This window comes from Chrysochloris asiatica, unplaced genomic scaffold (assembly GCF_000296735.1).
Source record: "Chrysochloris asiatica unplaced genomic scaffold, ChrAsi1.0 scaffold00295, whole genome shotgun sequence".
NCBI lineage: Eukaryota > Metazoa > Chordata > Mammalia > Afrosoricida > Chrysochloridae > Chrysochloris > Chrysochloris asiatica.
This window is the reverse complement of record NW_006408813.1, coordinates 2,548,947-2,568,701: the sequence shown is the minus strand read 5'-3', so window position 1 is coordinate 2,568,701 and position 19,755 is coordinate 2,548,947. Positions and strand designations below refer to the sequence as shown.

The following is a 19,755-nucleotide window of genomic DNA, read 5'->3' as shown; positions in this document are numbered from 1 at the left end:
AATACCAATAATTCTTAAGTTATTCCTCTTCATGTTGTCCAACATGAATCTTAGGCCTTCTTCAGATTTTTTTAATCTTTTTTTGTGTGTGTGTGTGCTTGCTCTTCTATCTTTGTAGTGTTGAGAGATTTATCTTCTAGCTCACTAGTTCTGGCTTCTATCTCATCTCTTCAGTTCTTTTGTGGGGTGTTTTTTGCTGAGTCTTTGGGGTTTTCTATGTATAGGATCTTATCATCTGCAAATAGGGAGAATTTTACATCCTCTTTCCAATTTGAATGCCTTTAATTTCCCTATCCTGCCTTATAGCTCTGGCTTAGACTTCAATTACAATATTGAATAGGAGTGGTGGCAAATTGCATCCTTGTCTAGTTCCTGTTCACAAAGAGAAGGCTTTCAGCTTCTCTCCATTGAGAGTGATGGTGACTGTTGGTTTTGTATATATGATCTTAATAATGTTGAGGAATTTCCCTTCAATTCCTACATTGTTGAGTGTTTTTATCAGAATTGGATGTTGGATTTTGACAAATGTCTTTTCTGAATCAATTGATATGATCTTGTGGGGTTTTTTCCTTTTTTTGTTTATATTGTGGATTACATTGATTGTTTTTCTAATATTTAACCATCCTTGGATCCCTGATATGAATTCCACTTGGTCATGATGTTTTTTTTTTTTTTTTGATGTGTTGTTGAATTGTGTTAGCTAGGATTTTATTGAGAATTTTTACATCTATGTTCATAAGGGATATTGGTCTATAATTTTCTTTACTAGTGATGTCCTTCCCTGGTTTTGGTATAAGGATTATGCTTGCTTCATAGAATGTATTAGGAAGTTTTCCATCCTCTTCTATATTCTGGAATAATTTGAGTATAATTGGTGACAGCTCTTCCCTGAATGTTTGGTAGAACTTACCAGTGAAGCCATCTGGACCTGAACTTCTTTTGGTTAGGAGCTTTTTGATGAACTGATAAGTTTCTTTTGTTATGGGTCTGTTCAGGTTTTCTACTTCACTCTGTGTAAGTTTAAGTAGGAGTTGAAGTAAAAATAGGGAAAGAAGAAGAAGAAAAAAAAAAAATCACACCTCTTTTTCCATCAGTTGCAGGGTGGTTTTCATTCCCTAGCTGTGGCTGTGGCCCCACCCTCTGACCTCCTCCAAGACTGTGGTTCGGAGGTAGAGTCCAGAGTGATTCAGACATTTCCGTGTTCCTTCTTGTTCCATTAGGGTCTGGTAGGTCCCCAAAACTATTTCTCCTTACTTTATATTGAATTTAAAGCTCCAGGATTGTCCCAGCTATGCATTTTTTCTGGCTTTTCCATGCTTCCACTGAAGAGACTTTCCTGAGTCCCTTTCGCTTCCTCCACCCCAAACCGGAAGTTCCTGTATGATGTTCTTGATGTCATCCCACAATTCTTCTGGTCTTCAGTCTTTAGTGTCTAATGCGTCAAATCTTTTCTTCAGATGATATCTAAATTTGGATGGGATATATTCAAGGTAATATTTTGGCTCTTGTGGACTTCAAAAAAATTTTTTCAGCTTCAGCCTGAATTTGAATATGAGTAATTGATGGACTGTTTCACAGTCTGTCCCTGGCGTTGTTTTGACTGATGATATGGAGCTTTTCCACCATCTCTTTCCACAGATGTAGTCAATTTGATTTCTATGTATTCCATCTGGTGAGGTCCATGTGTATACTTTTCTTTTATGTTGTTTAAAAAAGTTATTTGCAATGAACAAATCATGGGTTTTGCAAAATTGTATCATGTGATCTCCAGAATAGTTTCTATCACCAAGGCCATATTTTCCAACAACTGATCCTTCCTGTTTGTTTCCAAGCTTTGCATTCCAATTGCCAGTAAGACCTGGAGTTAGAAAGCCAAAAGGTAAGAACATGCTCACTATTTGTCAAGCTGAAAGAACTGAAGAAAAAATTCAAGCATCCAGTTTCAATATTGAAGGATTCTATGGGCAAAATGTTGAATGATACAGAATGGAAGGAATACACAGAGTCACTGTGCCAAAAAGAAATGATTCTCAATGCTCAAGAATGTTAAAAAGAAATGATTATCAATGCTCAAGAATGTTGTTATTGAAGGAAGAAATATGATCAAGAACCAATGATATTGAAGGAAGAAATCCAAGCTGCACTGGATGCATTGCAAAAAGTCAAGGCTTCAAAAACAGATACAACACCGATTGAAATTTTTCAACAAACTAATGCAGCATTGGTGGTGCTCACTTATTTATGTCAAGAAACTGGGAATACAGTTACCTGGCCAACCAATTAGAAGAGATCCATATCTGTGCCCATTACAAAGAAAGGTGACCCAATAGATTGTGGAAATTATCAAACAATATCATTAATATCAATGCAAGTAAAATTTTACTGAAGATAATTTAAAATCAGTTGCAGCAGTGCATTGACAGGACACTGCCAGAAATTCAAGCTGTATTTAGAAGAGGACATGAAACAAAGGATACTATTGCTGATGTGAGATGAATCTTGGCTGAGAATACCAAGAAAAATGTTTACTTGTATTTTATTGAATGTCCAAAGACATTGGACTGTGTGGATCATACCTATGGATAATATTGTGAAGAATGTGAATTCCAGAACACTAAATTATACTTATGAGGAACCTGTACATAGACCAAGAGGCAGTCATTAGAACAAAACAAGAGGATGTTGAATAGTTCAAAATCAGCTAAGGTGTGTAGCAGGGTTATATTCTTTAACCATACTTCTTCAATCTGCATGCTAAGCAAATAATCCAAGAAGCTGGACAATATGAAGAAGAATATGGCATCAGAATTGGAGAAAGACTCATTTTAAGAACCTGCTATATTCAGATGACACAACCTTGCTTTGATGGAAGCAAAGAGGACTTGAAATACTTATTGATGAAGATCAAAGACTACAGCCTTCAGTATGGATTGCACTTCAATATAAAGAAAATAAAAACCTTCACTTTTGCTTTGGTCCACAATCAATGCTCATGAAAGCAGCAGTCAAGAAATCAAAGCACATATTGCACTGGGCAAATCTGCTGTGAAAGACCTCTTTAAAGTGTTAAAGACAAAGATGTCGCTTTGAGTATAAAGGTGTGCCAATCTCAAAGCATAGTATTTTCAATTACTTCATATAAATGTGAAAGTCGGACAATGAATAAGGAAGACCATAAAAGAATCTATGTACTTGAATTATGGTGTTGGAGAAGAATGTTATAAGTGTCATAGACTGCCAGAAGAACAAATAGATCTGTCTTAGAAGAAGTACAGCCAATTGTTCCTTAGAAGCGAGGATGGTGAGACTTTATCTCTTGTACTTTGGACATGTTGTCAGGAAATGTCAATATCTGGAGAATGACATCATGCTTGGTAAAATGGAAGGTCAGCAAAAAAGAGAAAGATCCTCAATGAGATGGACTGACACAGTGGCAGCAATGATGGGCTCAAACAAAACAACAATAGTGAGGATGGTACAGGACTGGACAGTGAATCTGTTACACATAGGTTCGCTGTAAATTGGAACTGACTCAACGACACCTAACAACAAGAAGCACACACTCTCTTGTGCAGTCTGAAGGAAGCATGACGGAAGTCTTTGGAATTTGGATCTGTAAAAGTTAAAGTTTTATGTCAACTTGGCTGGGCCAGGATTCTCAGTAGTTTAGCAGTTAAGGTGTAGTTATCACTTCCATGATGAGATCTAATATGATGCAATCTCACTTATGATATGATCTGATATGATTAACTCTGATCTGATGTCATTATCCTATGTGTTTTAAATTCTCACTTTTATGATGCTTCTGAGGACAGATGCAATCTATAGGATTAGACTGTATCTTGAATCCATCTCTTCCTTTGATATCTAAAAGGAGATAGCAGATCTCAAGGGACATACAAAAAGGAGGAGAGATCTAGAGGGAAGTACTACCACCAAGAAAGAAGAGTCAGGGGTGAAGTGCATCTGTTGGACCTGGGGGGTCCTTGAAGCTCCTAGATGGAGGGAAAGAGTAATGCCAAGACACACAGAGATTTCCAAGGAATGCTGAAAGGAGACAAAGATTTTTTTTTTTTTTTTTAAACAGAACCTGTGCTCTGAATTCAGACTTCTAGCCTCCCAAATTGTGAAAGAACAGATTTATCTTTGTTGAAATCATCCACTTGTGGCTTTTCTGTTATAGCAGCACTAGACAACTAAGACAGGATCATTTTGGAAGTCACATGAAAGAATTTTTTTCTTACCAAACAGTGCAGTATGGATATTAGACAAGGGATGAGTTGGAGAGTGATAGCTTGCTGTTTGTTGATTGCCATGCAGGAATCCCTGGGTGGTTTTGACTTTAGCTTGATGAGAACAAAATGTGAAGCATATAGAGTCCTTTTCTGTAAGAAAGATCTTAAAGAGCCTGTCCAATGTATGAAATAAATGAATATCCTTAAAAGCATAGAGATTTGAGTTTGTGCAAACACTTGCCCTCCCCATTACTGTCAACAACATCTATTGATTTTATTTTTTGCTTTCTTTTTTTTAAATGTTTTATTGTGAATTATGTGATAGTTTACATGGGAGAACATTAGTTTTACATTCATCCTATTGTATATCATTTCATTGCCATGGTTACAATCCCCTCCATGAATCATCAATCAACCAAAGGGTATACACTACAAGCCTGCCCCCCGGTCATCAGCACACAGCCCCTCTTCCTCTCTGTGTCTAAAGTCCCTAACTGCTCCATTTCTCCACGTCATCGTCTCTGCCTCCATCTCAGGCGTCACTGCTTCTCTGGGTAGGGTCCCGCTCACTGCTCTTCTCCCTTGATGGTCCACCTCTATTGATTTTTGAAACTCAAGCTTTGGGGATCACTTCATAAGAAGTAGAGGATAGGGTGTTGTATACCCTAAACCCATTGTCATCAGTCAATTCTGATTTCTAGCGACTCTTTAGGCCAGAGTAGAGCTGCTCCATGGGGTTTTGGAGAGTGTGAATCTTTATAGGAGCAGGCAGCCTCATCTTTCTTCCATGGAGTGACTGGTGGGTTTGAACGACCGACCTTGTAGTTAGCAGGTCGATCCTTAACCCACTGCACCACCAGGGCTCCTGGATGTGGTTTGTTGTTAATTGCTGTTCAGTCTCACAGCGACTCTTTATAGGGTTTCTGAGGAGTGCATGGTGGGTTTTTTTTCTTTTTTAATGTTTTATTGTGAATTATGTGATAGTTTACATGGGAGAACATTAGTTTTACATTCATTCTATCGTATATTGTCTCTCATTGCCATGGTTACAATCCCCTCCATGCAATTGCATGGTGGTTTTGAACCATTAACCTTGTGATGCTTATCCTACAGCGCCACACCAGGTGTCCAGGTATGGTTTGTTGTTGTGTTGTTGTAGTTGTCAGGTGCCATCGAGTCAGTACTGACTCATAGCAACTTTTTGCACAGCAGAACAAAACACTGCCCAATCCTGGGTCAACATAACTATTGTTGCCACGCTTGAGCCCATTGATGCTGCCACTTTGCCAATCCATCTCGCTGGGGGATTTCTTCTTTTTCTCTGAACCTCCACCTTACCAAACATGATGTCCTTCTCCAGCCTCTGGTCCCCCCTGACAATATGTCCAAAGTATGCGAGACGAATTTTGGCCATCCTGGCTTCCAAGGAGCACTCTGGCTGCGCTTCTTCCAATACGGATCTGTTGGTTCTTTTGGCAGCCCATGGCACTTAAACAATATTCTCCTCCAACACCATAACTCAAAAGCATCAATTCTTCCACGGCCTTCCTTACTCACTGTACAGTGAATATGAGGTTATTGAAAATAAATACCTAATGGCTTGGGTCAGGAGCACCTTAGTCCTCAAGCTGACATCTTTTCTCTTCAACACTTTAAAAAGGTCTTGTCAGCAGACTTGCCTGATGCAATACATCATTTGATCTCTTGACTGCTGCTTCCGTGAGTGTTGATAGTTGATCCAAGAAGAATGAAGTCCTTGACAACTTCAATCTTTTCTCCGTTGATAAGAATATTATTTATTGGTCCAGTGGTAAGGATTTTTGTTTTCTTTACATTGAAATGCAATCCATACCGAAGGCTGTGCTCTTTGGTTTTCATCAGTAAGTATTTTAAGCCTTCTTCACTTTCAGCAAGCAAGGTAGTATCATCTGCATATCGCAGGTTGTTAATGAGTCTTCCTCCAGTCCTGATGCCACGTTTTTCTTCATAAAACCCAGCTTCTCGGATTATTTGCTCAGCATACAGGTGAAAGAGTACAACATTGTCGCACACCTTTCTTAATTTTAAACCATTCAGTGTTCCCATGTTATGTTTGAACAATTGCCTCTTGGTCCAGGTACAGATTCCTCATGAGCACAACTAAGTGTTCAGGAATACTAATACTTCACAATGTTGTACATAGCTTGTCATGATCCACACAATTGAAAGCCTTTGCATAGTCAATAAAGCACAGGTAACATCTTTCAGATATTCTCTGCTTTCAGCCAAGATCCATCAGACATCGGCAGTAATACCCCTCGTTCCACTGCCTCTCCTGAATCTGGCTTGAACCTCTGGAAATTATCAGTCAATGTATGCTTGCAGCTGTTTCTATATACCTTTAGTCAAACTTTACTCGCATGGGATGTCAAAGAGATTGCCCAATGATTTCCGCATTCCATTGGGTCACCTGTCTTTGGAACAGGCACAAATATGGATCTCTTCCAATCAGTCAGCCAGATAGTCGTCTTCCAAATTTCTTGGCATAGATAAGTGAGTGCCTCCGGTGCTGCCTTACTTTCTTGCAATATTTCAATTTTTATTCCATCAAATCCTGGTGCCAATTCCTTCAATGCACATTGGACTTCCTCCTTCAGTATCATTGGCTCTTGATCTTATGCTACCTCTTGAAACTGTTGAATGTCAACCATTTCCTTTTGGTACAGCGACTCTGTGTATTCCTTCCATCTTCTTTTGATGCTTTTTGCATCATTCAATAATTTTCCCAGAGAATCTTTCAATAACAAAAGTCGAGGCTTGAATTTTTTCTTCACTTCCCCCAGCTTGAGAAATGCTGAGCGTGTTCTTCCTTTTTGCTTTTCTGACTCCAGATCTTTGCACATTTCATTGGAATATTTGGCTTTATCTTCTTGAGCTGATCTTTGATATTTTCTGTTCAGCTTTCATACCTCCTCATTTCTTCCATTTGCTTTAGCATCTCTATGCTGGAGAGCAAGTTTCAGTGTCTTTTCTGACATGCATTTTGACTTTTTCCTTCTTTCTTGTCTTCTTAATATCTTTTTGCTTTTTTCATGTATGATGTTCTTGATGTCATCCCACAAGTTTTCTGGTCTTCAGTCTTTAGTGTTTAATGTATCAAATCTGTTCTTCAGATGATATCTAAACTCAGGTGGGATATTTTCAAGGTCATATTTTGGCTCTCGTGGACTTGTTTTCATTTTTTTCAGCTTCAGTTTGAATTTCATATGAGTAATTGATGGTCTGGTCCACAGTCTGCCCCTGGCCTTGTTTTCACTGATGATATGGAGTTTTTCCATCATCTCTTTACTCAGATGCAGTCAATTTGATTTCTATGTATTCCATCTGGTGAGGTCCATGTGTCTAGTTGTGTCTTATGTAGTCTAAAGAAGGTATTTGAAATGAAAAAAATCATCGGTTTTGCAGAATTCTATCATGTGTTCTCCAGCATCATTTCTATCACCAAGGCCATATTTTCCAACTTCTGATCCTTCGTCTTTGCTCCCAACCTTTACATTCCAGTCACTAGTAATGATCAATACATCTTGATTGCATGTTTGATCAATTTCAGATGGAAGAAGTTGGTAGAATTCTTCTATTTTGTCCTCACTGGCTTTAGAGTTTGGTGTGTAAATTTGAATAATAGTGGTATTAACTGGTCTTTCCTATAGGTGCATGGATATTATACTATCACAGACAGCATTGTACCTCATGAATGATCTGGATATGTTCTTTTTGACAATGAATGCAACACCATTCCTCTTCAATCTGTCATTCCTGGCATAGTAGACCATGTGGTTGTCAGATTCAAAATGGCCAATACCAGTCCATTTCAGCTCACTAATGCCTAAGATATTGATGTTTATGCATTCCATTTCATTTTTGGCAACTTCCAATTTTCCCAGATTCATACTTTGTTCATTCCATGTTCTGATTTTCAATGGATGTTTCAAGCTGTTTCTCTTCATTTTGAGTTGTGCCCCATCAACTCAATGAAGGTCCTTAGGGCTTTACTCCCAGGGCTTTACTCCATTCGTGTCATCACGGTCAACTCTACTTTTTGAGTGCCTTTCAACCTGAGGGGCTCATTTTCTGGCACTATATCTGACAGTGTTTCTCTGCTATTCATAAGGTTTTTGGTGACTAAATATTCAGAAGTAGTTAGTCACTCCTTCTTCCTAGTCTGTCTTCGTCTGGAAGGTCATCTGAAACCTGTCTGTCAGTTTCTTGTACAGTGGTGATTTGTGAGTTTCTGTGATTCTGGAAGCTCTGCCACCGGTATTTTAAATACCAGCAGAGTCATTCATGGTGGGCAGGTTTCAGATGAGCTTGCAGACGAAAAGAGACTAGGGAGAAGTGCTGGTTTAAGAGACTCAACTTAATCAGTTCACTGATTCTCTGTATAATTTATTGCAAATATTCTGTCATCGTATGGAGCTCTGGTAGCATAGTGGTTTCAAGTCAGACTGCTAACCTCAAGGACAGAAGTTTGAAAGTATCAGCTGTTCTTCGGGAGAAAGATGAAGCTTTCTGCTCTTGTAAAGATTTACAGCCTCGGAAACCCTCTGCAGGGTTCCTCTGAGTCGGCCCTGACTCCACAGCACACCACCACCACCACCACCATTTTGTCACTGTAAAGAGCAATCTTGGTTTGTCCCTCCTTGTCCAGCCATATATTTAGCTGGTTTTTATTTAACTTTATAAATAATATCTTGTATATCTGTAAACATCTTACTGTCTAAACTTTCTCCGAGCTGAGACATTATCTGTTGAATTTTAGATCATTTCAGAGACTATTTCTTAGCAGGTTATGTATTAAATGCCTTCAAACTGCTGGCTTCCAATCCCCAAACACCGCCCCCTGCCCAACACAACCATACCCATACAACTACATACTCTTGTTTTCTGTCATACCTGACTTTTCTTGCTGGCACTAAGGTAATGCTCTAATGTTTGACTTCGTTCAGTTGATGTAAACATTGTGTCCATGTTAATTATTCCTTGAATGACCTATGGCATTTTCTCATCAGAAAATAATGATTTTCATTCTTACAAATCCTTGTGTATCAGGACACAGGGTGCTGGTTTGTACTGTTGTATTGAATAAGTCAGGGCCATTTCAGCCATTTCTAAGGAGAGAAACCCTAAACCTCTTATTTCTATATCTATATGGCATTAAAAGAGTCAGCCAGTCAACTGTGCTAATAGGACATGACAGAGACAAAGCAATTGGTGGTTTGAATGATTCTTCACCCTTTGGTGGCTGCTCTGATAGCGTGTAGCACAGCTCCAGTAAGATGCACGAAGTCATGGCATTACCTTGTGTCAGAGCGAAGTATTAAGGCCAGGTCACCTGAGTTATTACTCCTTGAAGGTGACATCCGCCCTGTCAAAGTGGAAATGATTTGTTGCTTCAGTGCCTCGCTGATATTAAATCTAGAGCAGTGGATTCAAGTTTGTGCTTCAGGGAACACACACACTTATTTGTCACATAAAGGAAGATGCAGTAGGGTCTCTTGGAGAGCAGAGACACAAATTCTTTCATTTCTAGGAGAAAATTGGTAGGATTTATACAGATTTTGCTGGCTAGATATGAAAACAGGGTGATTGTACTAAACAGTAACTATTATTTTATAATGTATGGTTATTCATAAGCTTCCCCAAGAGGGAAGAATAAGCAACTGCAGAGCATTTCCTGATGCCCCCCTCCCTACCCTTGTGTCACCTATGTTACGCAAACACCAATAAAACTCCTCCACCTCCCACTCTTCAGTGCCAGTTCGGTAAGCATTTAGCCAGGCATGCTGGGAGATACAGAACTACTGAAAGCAAGGAGTTTCCGGATGTCTTGAATTCTCTTTCCACTCTGTTCTGTTCTTCTAATGCCATCTCGTTACTAGATGTTGGCATTGGACGTAGCAATCAGCTGCATTTGAGCTGAGCAGGAGGAATATTAAAGATTGAAGTCTTCAGAAGAAATGTCTCAAGAAAAGCCTCAAGCACCTAATCAGACCTTGCTTTCTGTTACAAATGACACAGAATCATCAAGCTCTGTCATTTCTAATGATACCACAAATAAAGGCTGGACTGAAGAGAATTCTCCAGGAATACTGTGTGCCATCTATATCACTTATGCTGTGATCATTTCCGTGGGCATTCTTGGAAATGCTGTTCTCATCAAAGTCTTTTTCAAGACCAAGTCCATGCAAACAGTGCCAAATATTTTCATCACCAGCCTAGCTTTCGGAGATCTTTTACTTCTGCTAACTTGTGTGCCAGTGGATGCAACTCACTATCTTACAGACGGATGGCTGTTTGGAAGGATTGGTTGTAAGGTGCTCTCCTTCATCCAGCTCACTTCTGTTGGTGTGTCAGTGTTCACACTGACAATTCTCAGCGCTGACAGGTGAGTTTTCTTTGTTTCCGTTATATTTGCTGGGGAGTGATATTAGGTACAAAAGAAAGGAGAGCTTAGGCTTAGCATTCACCGACTACTGTTCTGCTCTTCTCACATTCTGTAATCTGAATGTCGGATCGGAGAATTGGGTGGCAATCTAAATAAAAGTTGTTTTATGAGAATCTTACAATTCCTGTTAGCATCTGAGGAAATACCAACATCGCTTAAATTTGTATGCTTTAGGAATCTATTCTCTCTGAAGTATAATTGTTTGCTTGAAAGAATAATGAATGGTGGCATTTTTCTCCCCAATTTACCAGGTAAAACAAATTGTTTCAGGTGTAAAATGGGGGGGGGGGGATTCAAGCTTTATACATTAGTGCAGCCTAGTGGTGCAATATATTCCACAATAAAACATTGTATTTCACACATCAGTGTGCAATGGACCACATATGTATGACAGGCTACCGGGAGTGTGGTAAAGATTATGCGTGCATCTGATTGATTTGATTCATCAAGCAAGTTAGTGATAGAAAAATGGTGAGGGTTTCAGCGTCTTGGTAGCTCAGTGTAATGCCATCACTTAATTGTTTTTGTTTTCACTATAGGCTTTTAAAGGACCCTGGTGGCACAATGGTTAAAGCCTCCAGTTGCCAACCAAAAGGTTGGCAGTTTGAACCCACTAGCCGTTCTGAGGGAGAAAGATGTAGCAGTCTGCTTCCGTAAAAACATATAGCCTTGAAAACCCTGTGGGGCAGTTCTGCTGTGTCCTAGAGGGTCACTAAGAGTTGGAATTGCCTTGACAGCAGTGGGTTGGAGGGTTGTAAATTGACCTTTCCGGGGGAAATAAAGGAAAGCTGTTTGATAGTTAGAGCTCTTAAGGATAGAGCATGGGAGAATCTCTGGCAGGCAGGGTGTTCAAGGTCCATATTCGAATAATTCATGTATGTACTGTGCTTTTCTGTGTTCTTATTGTAAAACGATAACTATGAAAGCATAAAAAATCATTAAGGCTCCAAATGTTTACAGCGATGTTTTAAAAAAGCTTGCAAGTCTGTAAGTAATCAATGCCTGGCAGGACCCTAAAGAATAGATTCTTGCAATTTCAGATTTGGGAAGCGGAGAGGAAGAAAGACTTCCCAGCTCCTTCCGATTTTTGTTTTGGTGGCTGTCTATTCCTTTGAAGGGCAGACTCATTGAAGGGGTGATTTTAAGGTGGATTTGTTGGGACGTGGAGGCACTCTTGCACTGGCACACGGCTTCCGATTTCCCCGTTGCCTTGCCCCACAATTTGCCTGAGCAATGAATTAGCATTTAGAAACAGGGAAGAAATGAACTCTCACGTCTTTACTGTGTAAATCCCTGGATTTCTTTTTCTAGCAACATTTAGGGCTGCTCACTCACGAAGAAAGAAAAAAATCAGCTTAACAGCAGTCACTTACACAAAAAGGGAGTCTTTTAGAACACTTAAGGTAATACATAGCTATGAATTGCTCTCAATCACATGTGAAATCACTGCTTAAAATGATTTCTTTGTTCCGGAAGAGCTATACAGAAAGTTTATAAAATTGCAAATCCGGAATATCCTATGTGAGTGAATAAGGGAAATGGTGATTCACATACCATGAAAACAAAACAACTTGAGATGTAGTATGTGTATTTGAAACCCTAACCACAACCACTTCTAGTGGATGAATATTGCATATGGGTAGGAGGTTGTACTAGATGACCACTAACAGCTAATAGTAAGTCTGTCCTTTTTTACATTTCGTTTGGTTCTTCTAGATACAAAGCAGTTGTGAAACCCCTGGAGCGACAGCCGTCCAATGCCATCCTGAAGACCTGTGCAAAAGCTGGCTGCATTTGGGTTGGGTCTATGATCATTGCTCTACCAGAGGCGATATTTTCAAATGTGTATACTTTCAAAGACCACAACAAAAACACAACATTTGAATCATGTGCCTCTTACCCTTTGTCTGAGAGACTCCTGCAAGAGATCCATTCTTTGCTGTGCTTCTTAGTGTTTTACATTATCCCACTCTCTATTATTTCTGTCTATTATTCTTTGATTGCTAGGACTCTTTACAAAAGCACCCTTAATATCCCTACTGAGGAGCAAGGTCATGTCCGCAAGCAGGTACGTATTAATTACGACTCAGACAAGTATGGCTAGAAGGAAGAAGTGAAATTCCTACTTATACACCTGTGAGTATTTTTGTTATGATTATGGGCTCTGGAGTCTGTCTGACCCAGGTTTTAATCCCAGTCCTGGTGTGGTGCTGTAGGATAAGCACTGGACTGCTAACCGCAAGCGCAGTGGTTCAAATCCACCAGCCAGCCTCTCCTCATTCGGAACTGACTAGATGGCACTTAACAACAACAATAACAATTACAAACTAGCTGAGTAATCTTAAACAAGTTACACAGCTTCTGTGACCCTCAGTCTCTTCCTGTGTGCACAGTTCCTGGCACATAATAAGCTTTTTGTAAATGGCAGTACTACTATGATTAGAGAAGGGATGGCTGAAGTTTGAAAGCAGCCTATGAACTTCATGGACAGTGAGGACCATTGCTCAGAGTGAGACTCAAAGATACAGTACCCTTTATTTTAGAAAGTATTATAGAATTATAGAAATACACAGGAGGAGAGAGCTGGCAAGAACCCATACAAGTGTTCAGTGCCAATCATACAGATGAGCAAACTGAGGTCCAGGGGCAGGGAGTGCAAGAAAACGCAGTGACTCACTGAAGCTTGATTAAGACCATTGCAAGAGCCAGGTACGCTTTCCTCAAATAAACACAGGCATAATACACTTAATATTGACAAAACACACTCCCAAAGGATTTTAAAGAAAGGATTTCCATCATTCTTACAGGGGTTGAGGTGGGAGGAGATGATTCCATTTATCTCTCCATCAGCACACAGAGAGCTAAGTGCCTTTGGTGGGGTCTAGTCCATCCAGGTAGTTCAAAGGTGGTACTCCTGAGGCTAAAGTTACCCATTTCATGCCCATGATCTTTGCTGTACGTGTGACTACAGGACGTATCTTTTCCTAACCTTATTCTTTCTCTCATTAACAGGTGTTGTTGTTGTTGTTGTTGTTGTTATGTGCCTGGGTCAGTTTGGTAGGATTATTTCCACGTATGAAGGACAGCGTATTTGGTTTGTGTCCTTCTGACTGAATGGTTAGAATTTCTACAGATTAAAAACACTGTCTGAAACCAATTTGGCAACTTTCAGAAACCCCAGATGAATATTTCAACCTAATCTGCGTCTACTGATGCATTGAAAGGCATGTTATACAGCAGCAATTTAATTTTCTGATATTAAGCGAAATGTCGGGGAATTCCACACTCCTCTTTGAGTTAATTAGAGACATTCTAGAGTATCTGAAAAGGAGGGGTAGGAGTGTATGAACTCGAGCTCAGAAGACCAAGTTCCTGGGTGACCATGCCAATGAATTTGCTGTATGAGTATTTTGTAGCCACAGGCTCTCAGCCCTCAAATCTCAGTCAATAACCTCACACTCAAAGGGTAAACCTGTTTGTTCCTTGCCAATTTCTATGTAAATCAGAGAATGACTTCTTTCCCCTTCCCCTATTATAACATCCAGAAAAACCTCTGCCACCTAAATTGTGCCTGTGTGTATGCCATTCTTCTTTCCTCTGTAGATTGAATCCCGGAAGAGAATTGCCAAAACGGTATTGGTGTTGGTGGCTCTGTTTGCTCTCTGCTGGTTGCCGAATCACCTGCTGTATCTCTACCGCTCCTTCACTTATCAAACCTACGTGGACCCTTCGGCCATTCATTATCTGGCCACCGTTTTCTCTCGGGTCATGGCTTTCAGCAATTCTTGTGTAAATCCCTTTGCTCTGTACTGGCTTAGTAAAACCTTCCAGCAGCATTTTAAAGCCCAGCTATTCTGTTGCAAGGCAGAGCTTCCTGAGCCTTCCCCTGCTGGTACCCCTCTTAACAACCTGGCTGTGATGGGAAGGGTCCCAGGCTCTGGCAGCTCGCAGGTGTCTGAAATTAGTGTGACCTTGCTCACTGAGTGTAGTGCGAAGAAGGAAGATGACAGAGTCTAGTATTTCAATTAAAAATGGTATTTTTCCTCCCAGCGTGTATCCGAGAGTATGGTGTCAGGATTTTTGTAGTTTGTGAAATGTGTGGCAATCTGAAGAACGAAGGGTCCCTTTAAGCAAAAGAGAAATCATGATTTTCTTCAAAAGGCAAACCTTCATGTTATGGGGCTTCGTAGATCAGATGACTGCATACTAGCTGTGGAAGGACAAGTTTGTATGAGCCAGTGGATTGTGAGGGAGGTCAAATAAAATGAAAGCTTGATGAAATTAACCACATGAAATGTCAAACTTGAATTTGTTCCCATCACATCTGTGATGAGTCTAATTTCTTATATACTCATGTGATTTGCATAAATTTGTGTTTGTGTTTATTATGTGGTGTAAATCTAGAGATTATACTTTGCATATGAAAAGGGGATCAAAATAGAAATAGACACCTCTTATGCCATTTTCTTAAAAATAAAGTCCTTTAAAAAAGGCCTTCACAGTATGACTTCCCTTTCCCATTAATCTCTATTCCAATGTAACTAAATCTGTGCAATTGAAATAAAAATGTTTGAGGTAAGCAAGAATAAAGTGCAGAGGTGACATGTTTACCTTACTGGGTCAACACGTATTAGCTTTCTGTAGTTTTCCTCCCATCGCTATTGATTAATAATTGAGCAAAGTTTGTTTTCACAAATATTGTGGTGAACTTGTCCTATTCACAAGCAAAATGAGTATATGGTGATTATCAGATCCCCTTTCTGTCCAACTCTATTCAACTTGATGCGTATCTGAATCTTGCTGTAGCGTGACCTAATCTGCTCTTGGAAGTCAGATGGAAGGTTCTGATTTTCTATCGTCTCGTCTGTTGCTTATTCATGACAGTGATTTCAAACAACTCTTGTCAATAGATGTGTAAGATTTTGATTTGTGTTGGTTTCAGAAAATGCTTTATCAGTGCAAATGAAAGCATACATTTGGTACTAAAAATAGCTAAATTTGTATTTAAAAACTTCATTGTTGGGTGTACTTGTTGGTAGTTTTGAGCTTCAAATGACTTGTGTAGTTGTAAACTTTTGCTACTGATGTGGTTTCAAAGGGGGGATAAATATTAAGAGTAGACTTTAAATTTAAATTGGTTTACTTAAAGTGGAGTGCCTATATCGTTTTAGTATTGAAGTAAGCTGGATGTTCTTATAACTGGGAGTTAACAAATAAGTATGAAATAAAGGTTCAAATAACTTTCTGTGACGTTATCTTCTGTAAACACTTGGAAGAACAGAACTGGAAACCCATTTTAATTCCTTATTTTCAACTCACAAAAAACTTGAAATATTTTCCTGAGTAAAAATTTACATTTAAGCAGTTACTCTGCTTAAGTGTAATAATTCAGAAATAACTTGACAAAAGCACCAGATTATAAAAGACTGTCAGCAGCTGAGAAAAATGGAGCGCCGAGAACTTTCCTTTTCTTCATTCTCAGTAGTCCTTAGGTGACTTATGGATCTGGTATCAAGTCATTCCCTAACTGTGGGTCTAGGTCATCAGTCTCCCATCCATAGTTGGGGAATTGGGAGTAACATTCATGCCTCTGTTATATTTTTTGGAGGGAGTGGTCTGATTATTTGTCAGATGACGTTGTCAGGATTAACCTTACAAACAGGCTCTGATATTCAATGTTTCTTTCATACTGTGGTGCCAAAATATTTCTATGAAAGATTTCATTTCTTTGAAGAGGATCCTGAATGGGGAGAAGAAGGACACAGGAAAGACAAATTTTATAACTTTCTTGATTTTGATCAAATTCTATAGTTTTACCCATTTTAAGCCAGGATTCTCCAAGCATTTTGACAAAAGGAGTAACTTTTATTTCCACTAGGTCTTGCTGTAACAGGAAGTGGGGACAGAAAAATTTCAAAATGGCAAATTTGAATGGGTTCATTAAAAAAAAAAAAAAAAGGGGGTGGGTGGGGATAGCTCAGTCATTTTTTCCAGAAAAAGTTCCTAGGTCAGCAAGGTGACTTCTTCAGCCAAGTGCGCTCTGCTTTTGTAGAGTCATGTAGTTTTATCTACCAAGAATGCTGCAGCCTACTAGGTTAGGAATACGGCATACCTTATCCCTTACCAAGGCCAGAGGGAGAATCAAGTAGCTATTCGGAGAGAAGCAGACTGCCTGGGTTCCGAGTGGTGCCACTCGAGTGCCAGGGTCAGCCACTGTCTATCTAGTACTAATAAAAAAAAAATCACAAAGTCGCCACTGTCGAGTTAATTCTCACTCGCAACAAGCCTACAGGACAGAGCAGCACTGCCCGCCGCCCCTCAGGGTTTCTGAGGCTGTGAATCTTTATGGGAGCAGACGGCCACATTTTTCTCTCATGGAGTCTGCAGGATTCCAACCGCTGACCTTTTGGTTAGCAGTTAAATGCCTAACCACTGTGTCAGCAGGACACCTCCAATTATAATGCCCCCTGTTGAAACTAGTTAAAAGGAGTCCTGGTGGTGCAACGGCTAAGCGCTTAGCTGCTAACCAAAAAGTCAGCCATTTGGACCCTCAAGCAACTCCATGGGAGGATGTGGCAGTGTGCTCCCATAAAGATTCACAGCTTTGGACATCCTATCCGGTCCCCGTGAGTTGGATTTTTTTTTACTTTTACTTGTTACATTGCGTGTTTTCTGTGACTTGCAAAACAATCGGGAAAAAGGTTCAAAAGTCAGGGAAGCCACCAAACCTCAAAAACCCACTGCTGTTAAGTTGATGCCAACTCACCACATCCCTATGTGTTACACAGCAGAACTGCTCCAATGGGTTTTCTGGGCTGCAATCTTTATGGAAGCAGAACACCAGGCGTTTCTTTTCTTTTGCAGCATTGTTGGGAGGGTCCAACCCAATTGCTAATCTTTAGGTTGCTAGTGAGTGCAAACGGTTTGTGTCATGCAGGGATCTTAGGGCGCTACCAGTCTCAATAGTCTCCAAATGGACTCAACAGGTGAGGCAAACAGTGAACACATTCATCTGCTAACAGAAAGGTTGGCGGTATCAGCCCACCAAGAGAAGAAAGGCCTGGCAACCGAGTCGTGAGAAATCAGTCTCCTAAGCACAGTTCTACGCTGAAATGCACGGGGTCGCCATGAAGTAGAAACGACTCAACAGCAACTGTTTTTATTCCACAAATAAACAAGATACTAAGAACAAGTGGGAATCCAGTTGCACAGACAGTAGAAAATGTTAGATACACAAATGTCAGGTCTCATAACCAAGTAGAACATCACTGCAGGAGCAAGTGTGCTTAGCGCCCATCTCCCTTCTTTCACTATTACAGTAACTCTAACCCTCTGCTGCTGTTTTGACAGGCCACTTGCTCCCAGGTACCTTCTCCATAGTGGTCATCTGTTCTCTGACCACCTTTCCTATGTGGGTCTTCCTCCTTCTCTGTCTGCTCTATAATCATACTTCCTGGGAGAGGCTCTAATGGGAATAGTCAAGTCCAATGTAGCTATCCTGCCAGGGATAACCTCACAGGCCTCTAACCAGATGGGATCTAGGCACAGGGAATCTTTCTGTGCTGACCGCTCAAAAGGGGGTTGTGAGGACAGTGGGAACAAAGAATCTTATGTGCTGTGCTGCTGCTGCTGTGTGCCGTGGAGTTGGTTCCGACCCATAGCGACCCTGCACAGGGTTGCCGAGGCTGTAAATCCTTATAGGAGCAGAACACCTCATCCTGGTAGTTTTGAACTGCTGACCTTGCAGTTTACAGACTGATTCGTAACCACTACAGTACCAGAGCTCCTTTGTGCTGTAGAATGTAGAATACATCACCTGTGCTGTGAACTCAGGCAGGAAGGAAATGGGAAGCCAATAATAATACATGGCTAGAAACAACTATATAATATTTTGGGATCCAGGAATTAATATTTTTCAATGTTTAAATGAGTCTACTAAAACTCAAACTAACTATATTTTGGAGTCTTGGTGTGGCACTGTGAGTTAATGTGCCAGACTGCAAGATTGGTTTGAACCGCAGGGTCGGCAATTCAAATTCATCAGCCACTCCTCAAAAACCCTACGGGGTGGCTGAGTCAGAACTGACTCAAAGGCACTTAACACCAACTATGTTTTAAAAATGCATGTAAGTTCAGTTTTCCAAATAGTGCCCCTCCAAGAAGAATTTCATGAAAAAAAAAGTAATTGAAAACAAACTTCTATTTTAAAACTGTTGCAATGTTGGAATCCGTAGATTCTAAATCTATGTTGACAACCAGGATTTTGTAGAACCCAGACTCAACGGTTGTTTACAAGCAAAGGGCACTGGGGATATCAAGTCTGGTTTATTTCTACATTTATACTTTCTATTTGTAAATGAATCAACATTATAAATGTTTTCATTTAAATACTACAAGCATTGATACATAGAATTCACATGTTGGTATTAAGTGCCATAGAGTCGGTTCCAACTCTTAGAGATCCTGTACAGGGTCTCAGAGGAGTAACTGGTGGGTTTGAACTGCCAACCTTGTGATTAGCAGTCCAGTGCTTATTTTACAGGGTCACATCAGGACTCCAGAATTCACATTAACATCACTTATTCGGGGCCCTGAATAACTTTTATGAGTAAAGGGATCCTGAGACCCCAAACTTTTTGAGTCCCAGTCTCCGGCACCCAATATTTATCATGTACCACTTAGCATCTTAAATCTGTCTCTCCTGAGTTGTTAACTGCTGAGTCAGCAATGCTCGACACTCAGGTGCTCAGTTTGTCCACTTACAAAACTGAAACTGGCTCTTCACTTTCAACAGTGTTTCTAATCTCTAAATAAAGTTCTGGTTACAGTAAAAGAATGTTGTGTTTTTCTAAGAGACTGCCAAAGGGGCAGATTCCGATACGGGCGTTTAACACTTCCAAGTCGCTTTTAGTTTCAGGATTGAGCTTGAGCATCCCTAACACCTCGAGTATACGAGACAGGCAACTGCCGCTCCACCTTATTCCCTAGAATCCAACTTCAGACTAAGGAAGGAAAATGACAGATAAAGGAGAGACC

At 40.1% G+C, this 19,755-nt stretch overlaps 1 protein-coding gene across 1 annotated transcript; it reads left to right on the top strand.

Annotated features, from left to right (window-relative positions):
* Nucleotides 1-10,086: 10,086 nt before the first annotated feature.
* BRS3 (bombesin-like receptor 3) lies at nucleotides 10,087-14,795 on the top strand. Its single transcript, XM_006874707.1, has 3 exons — nucleotides 10,087-10,659; nucleotides 12,436-12,787; nucleotides 14,323-14,795. Exons 1-3 carry the CDS (start codon nucleotides 10,232-10,234, stop codon nucleotides 14,734-14,736), a joined length of 1,194 nt encoding a protein of 397 aa, XP_006874769.1. The 5' UTR covers nucleotides 10,087-10,231; the 3' UTR covers nucleotides 14,737-14,795.
* The last annotated feature ends 4,960 nt before the right edge of the window (nucleotides 14,796-19,755 follow it).

Bases quoted from the DNA above. Each gene is read 5' to 3' on its own strand.
- BRS3 (XM_006874707.1), top strand. From the start codon at position 10,232: ATGTCTCAAGAAAAGCCTCAAGCACCTAATCAGACCTTGCTTTCTGTT. The intron at 10,660-12,435 runs GTGAGTTTTCTT...TGGTTCTTCTAG, and splicing joins ACAATTCTCAGCGCTGACAG to ATACAAAGCAGTTGTGAAAC. The intron at 12,788-14,322 runs GTACGTATTAAT...TTTCCTCTGTAG, and splicing joins AAGGTCATGTCCGCAAGCAG to ATTGAATCCCGGAAGAGAAT.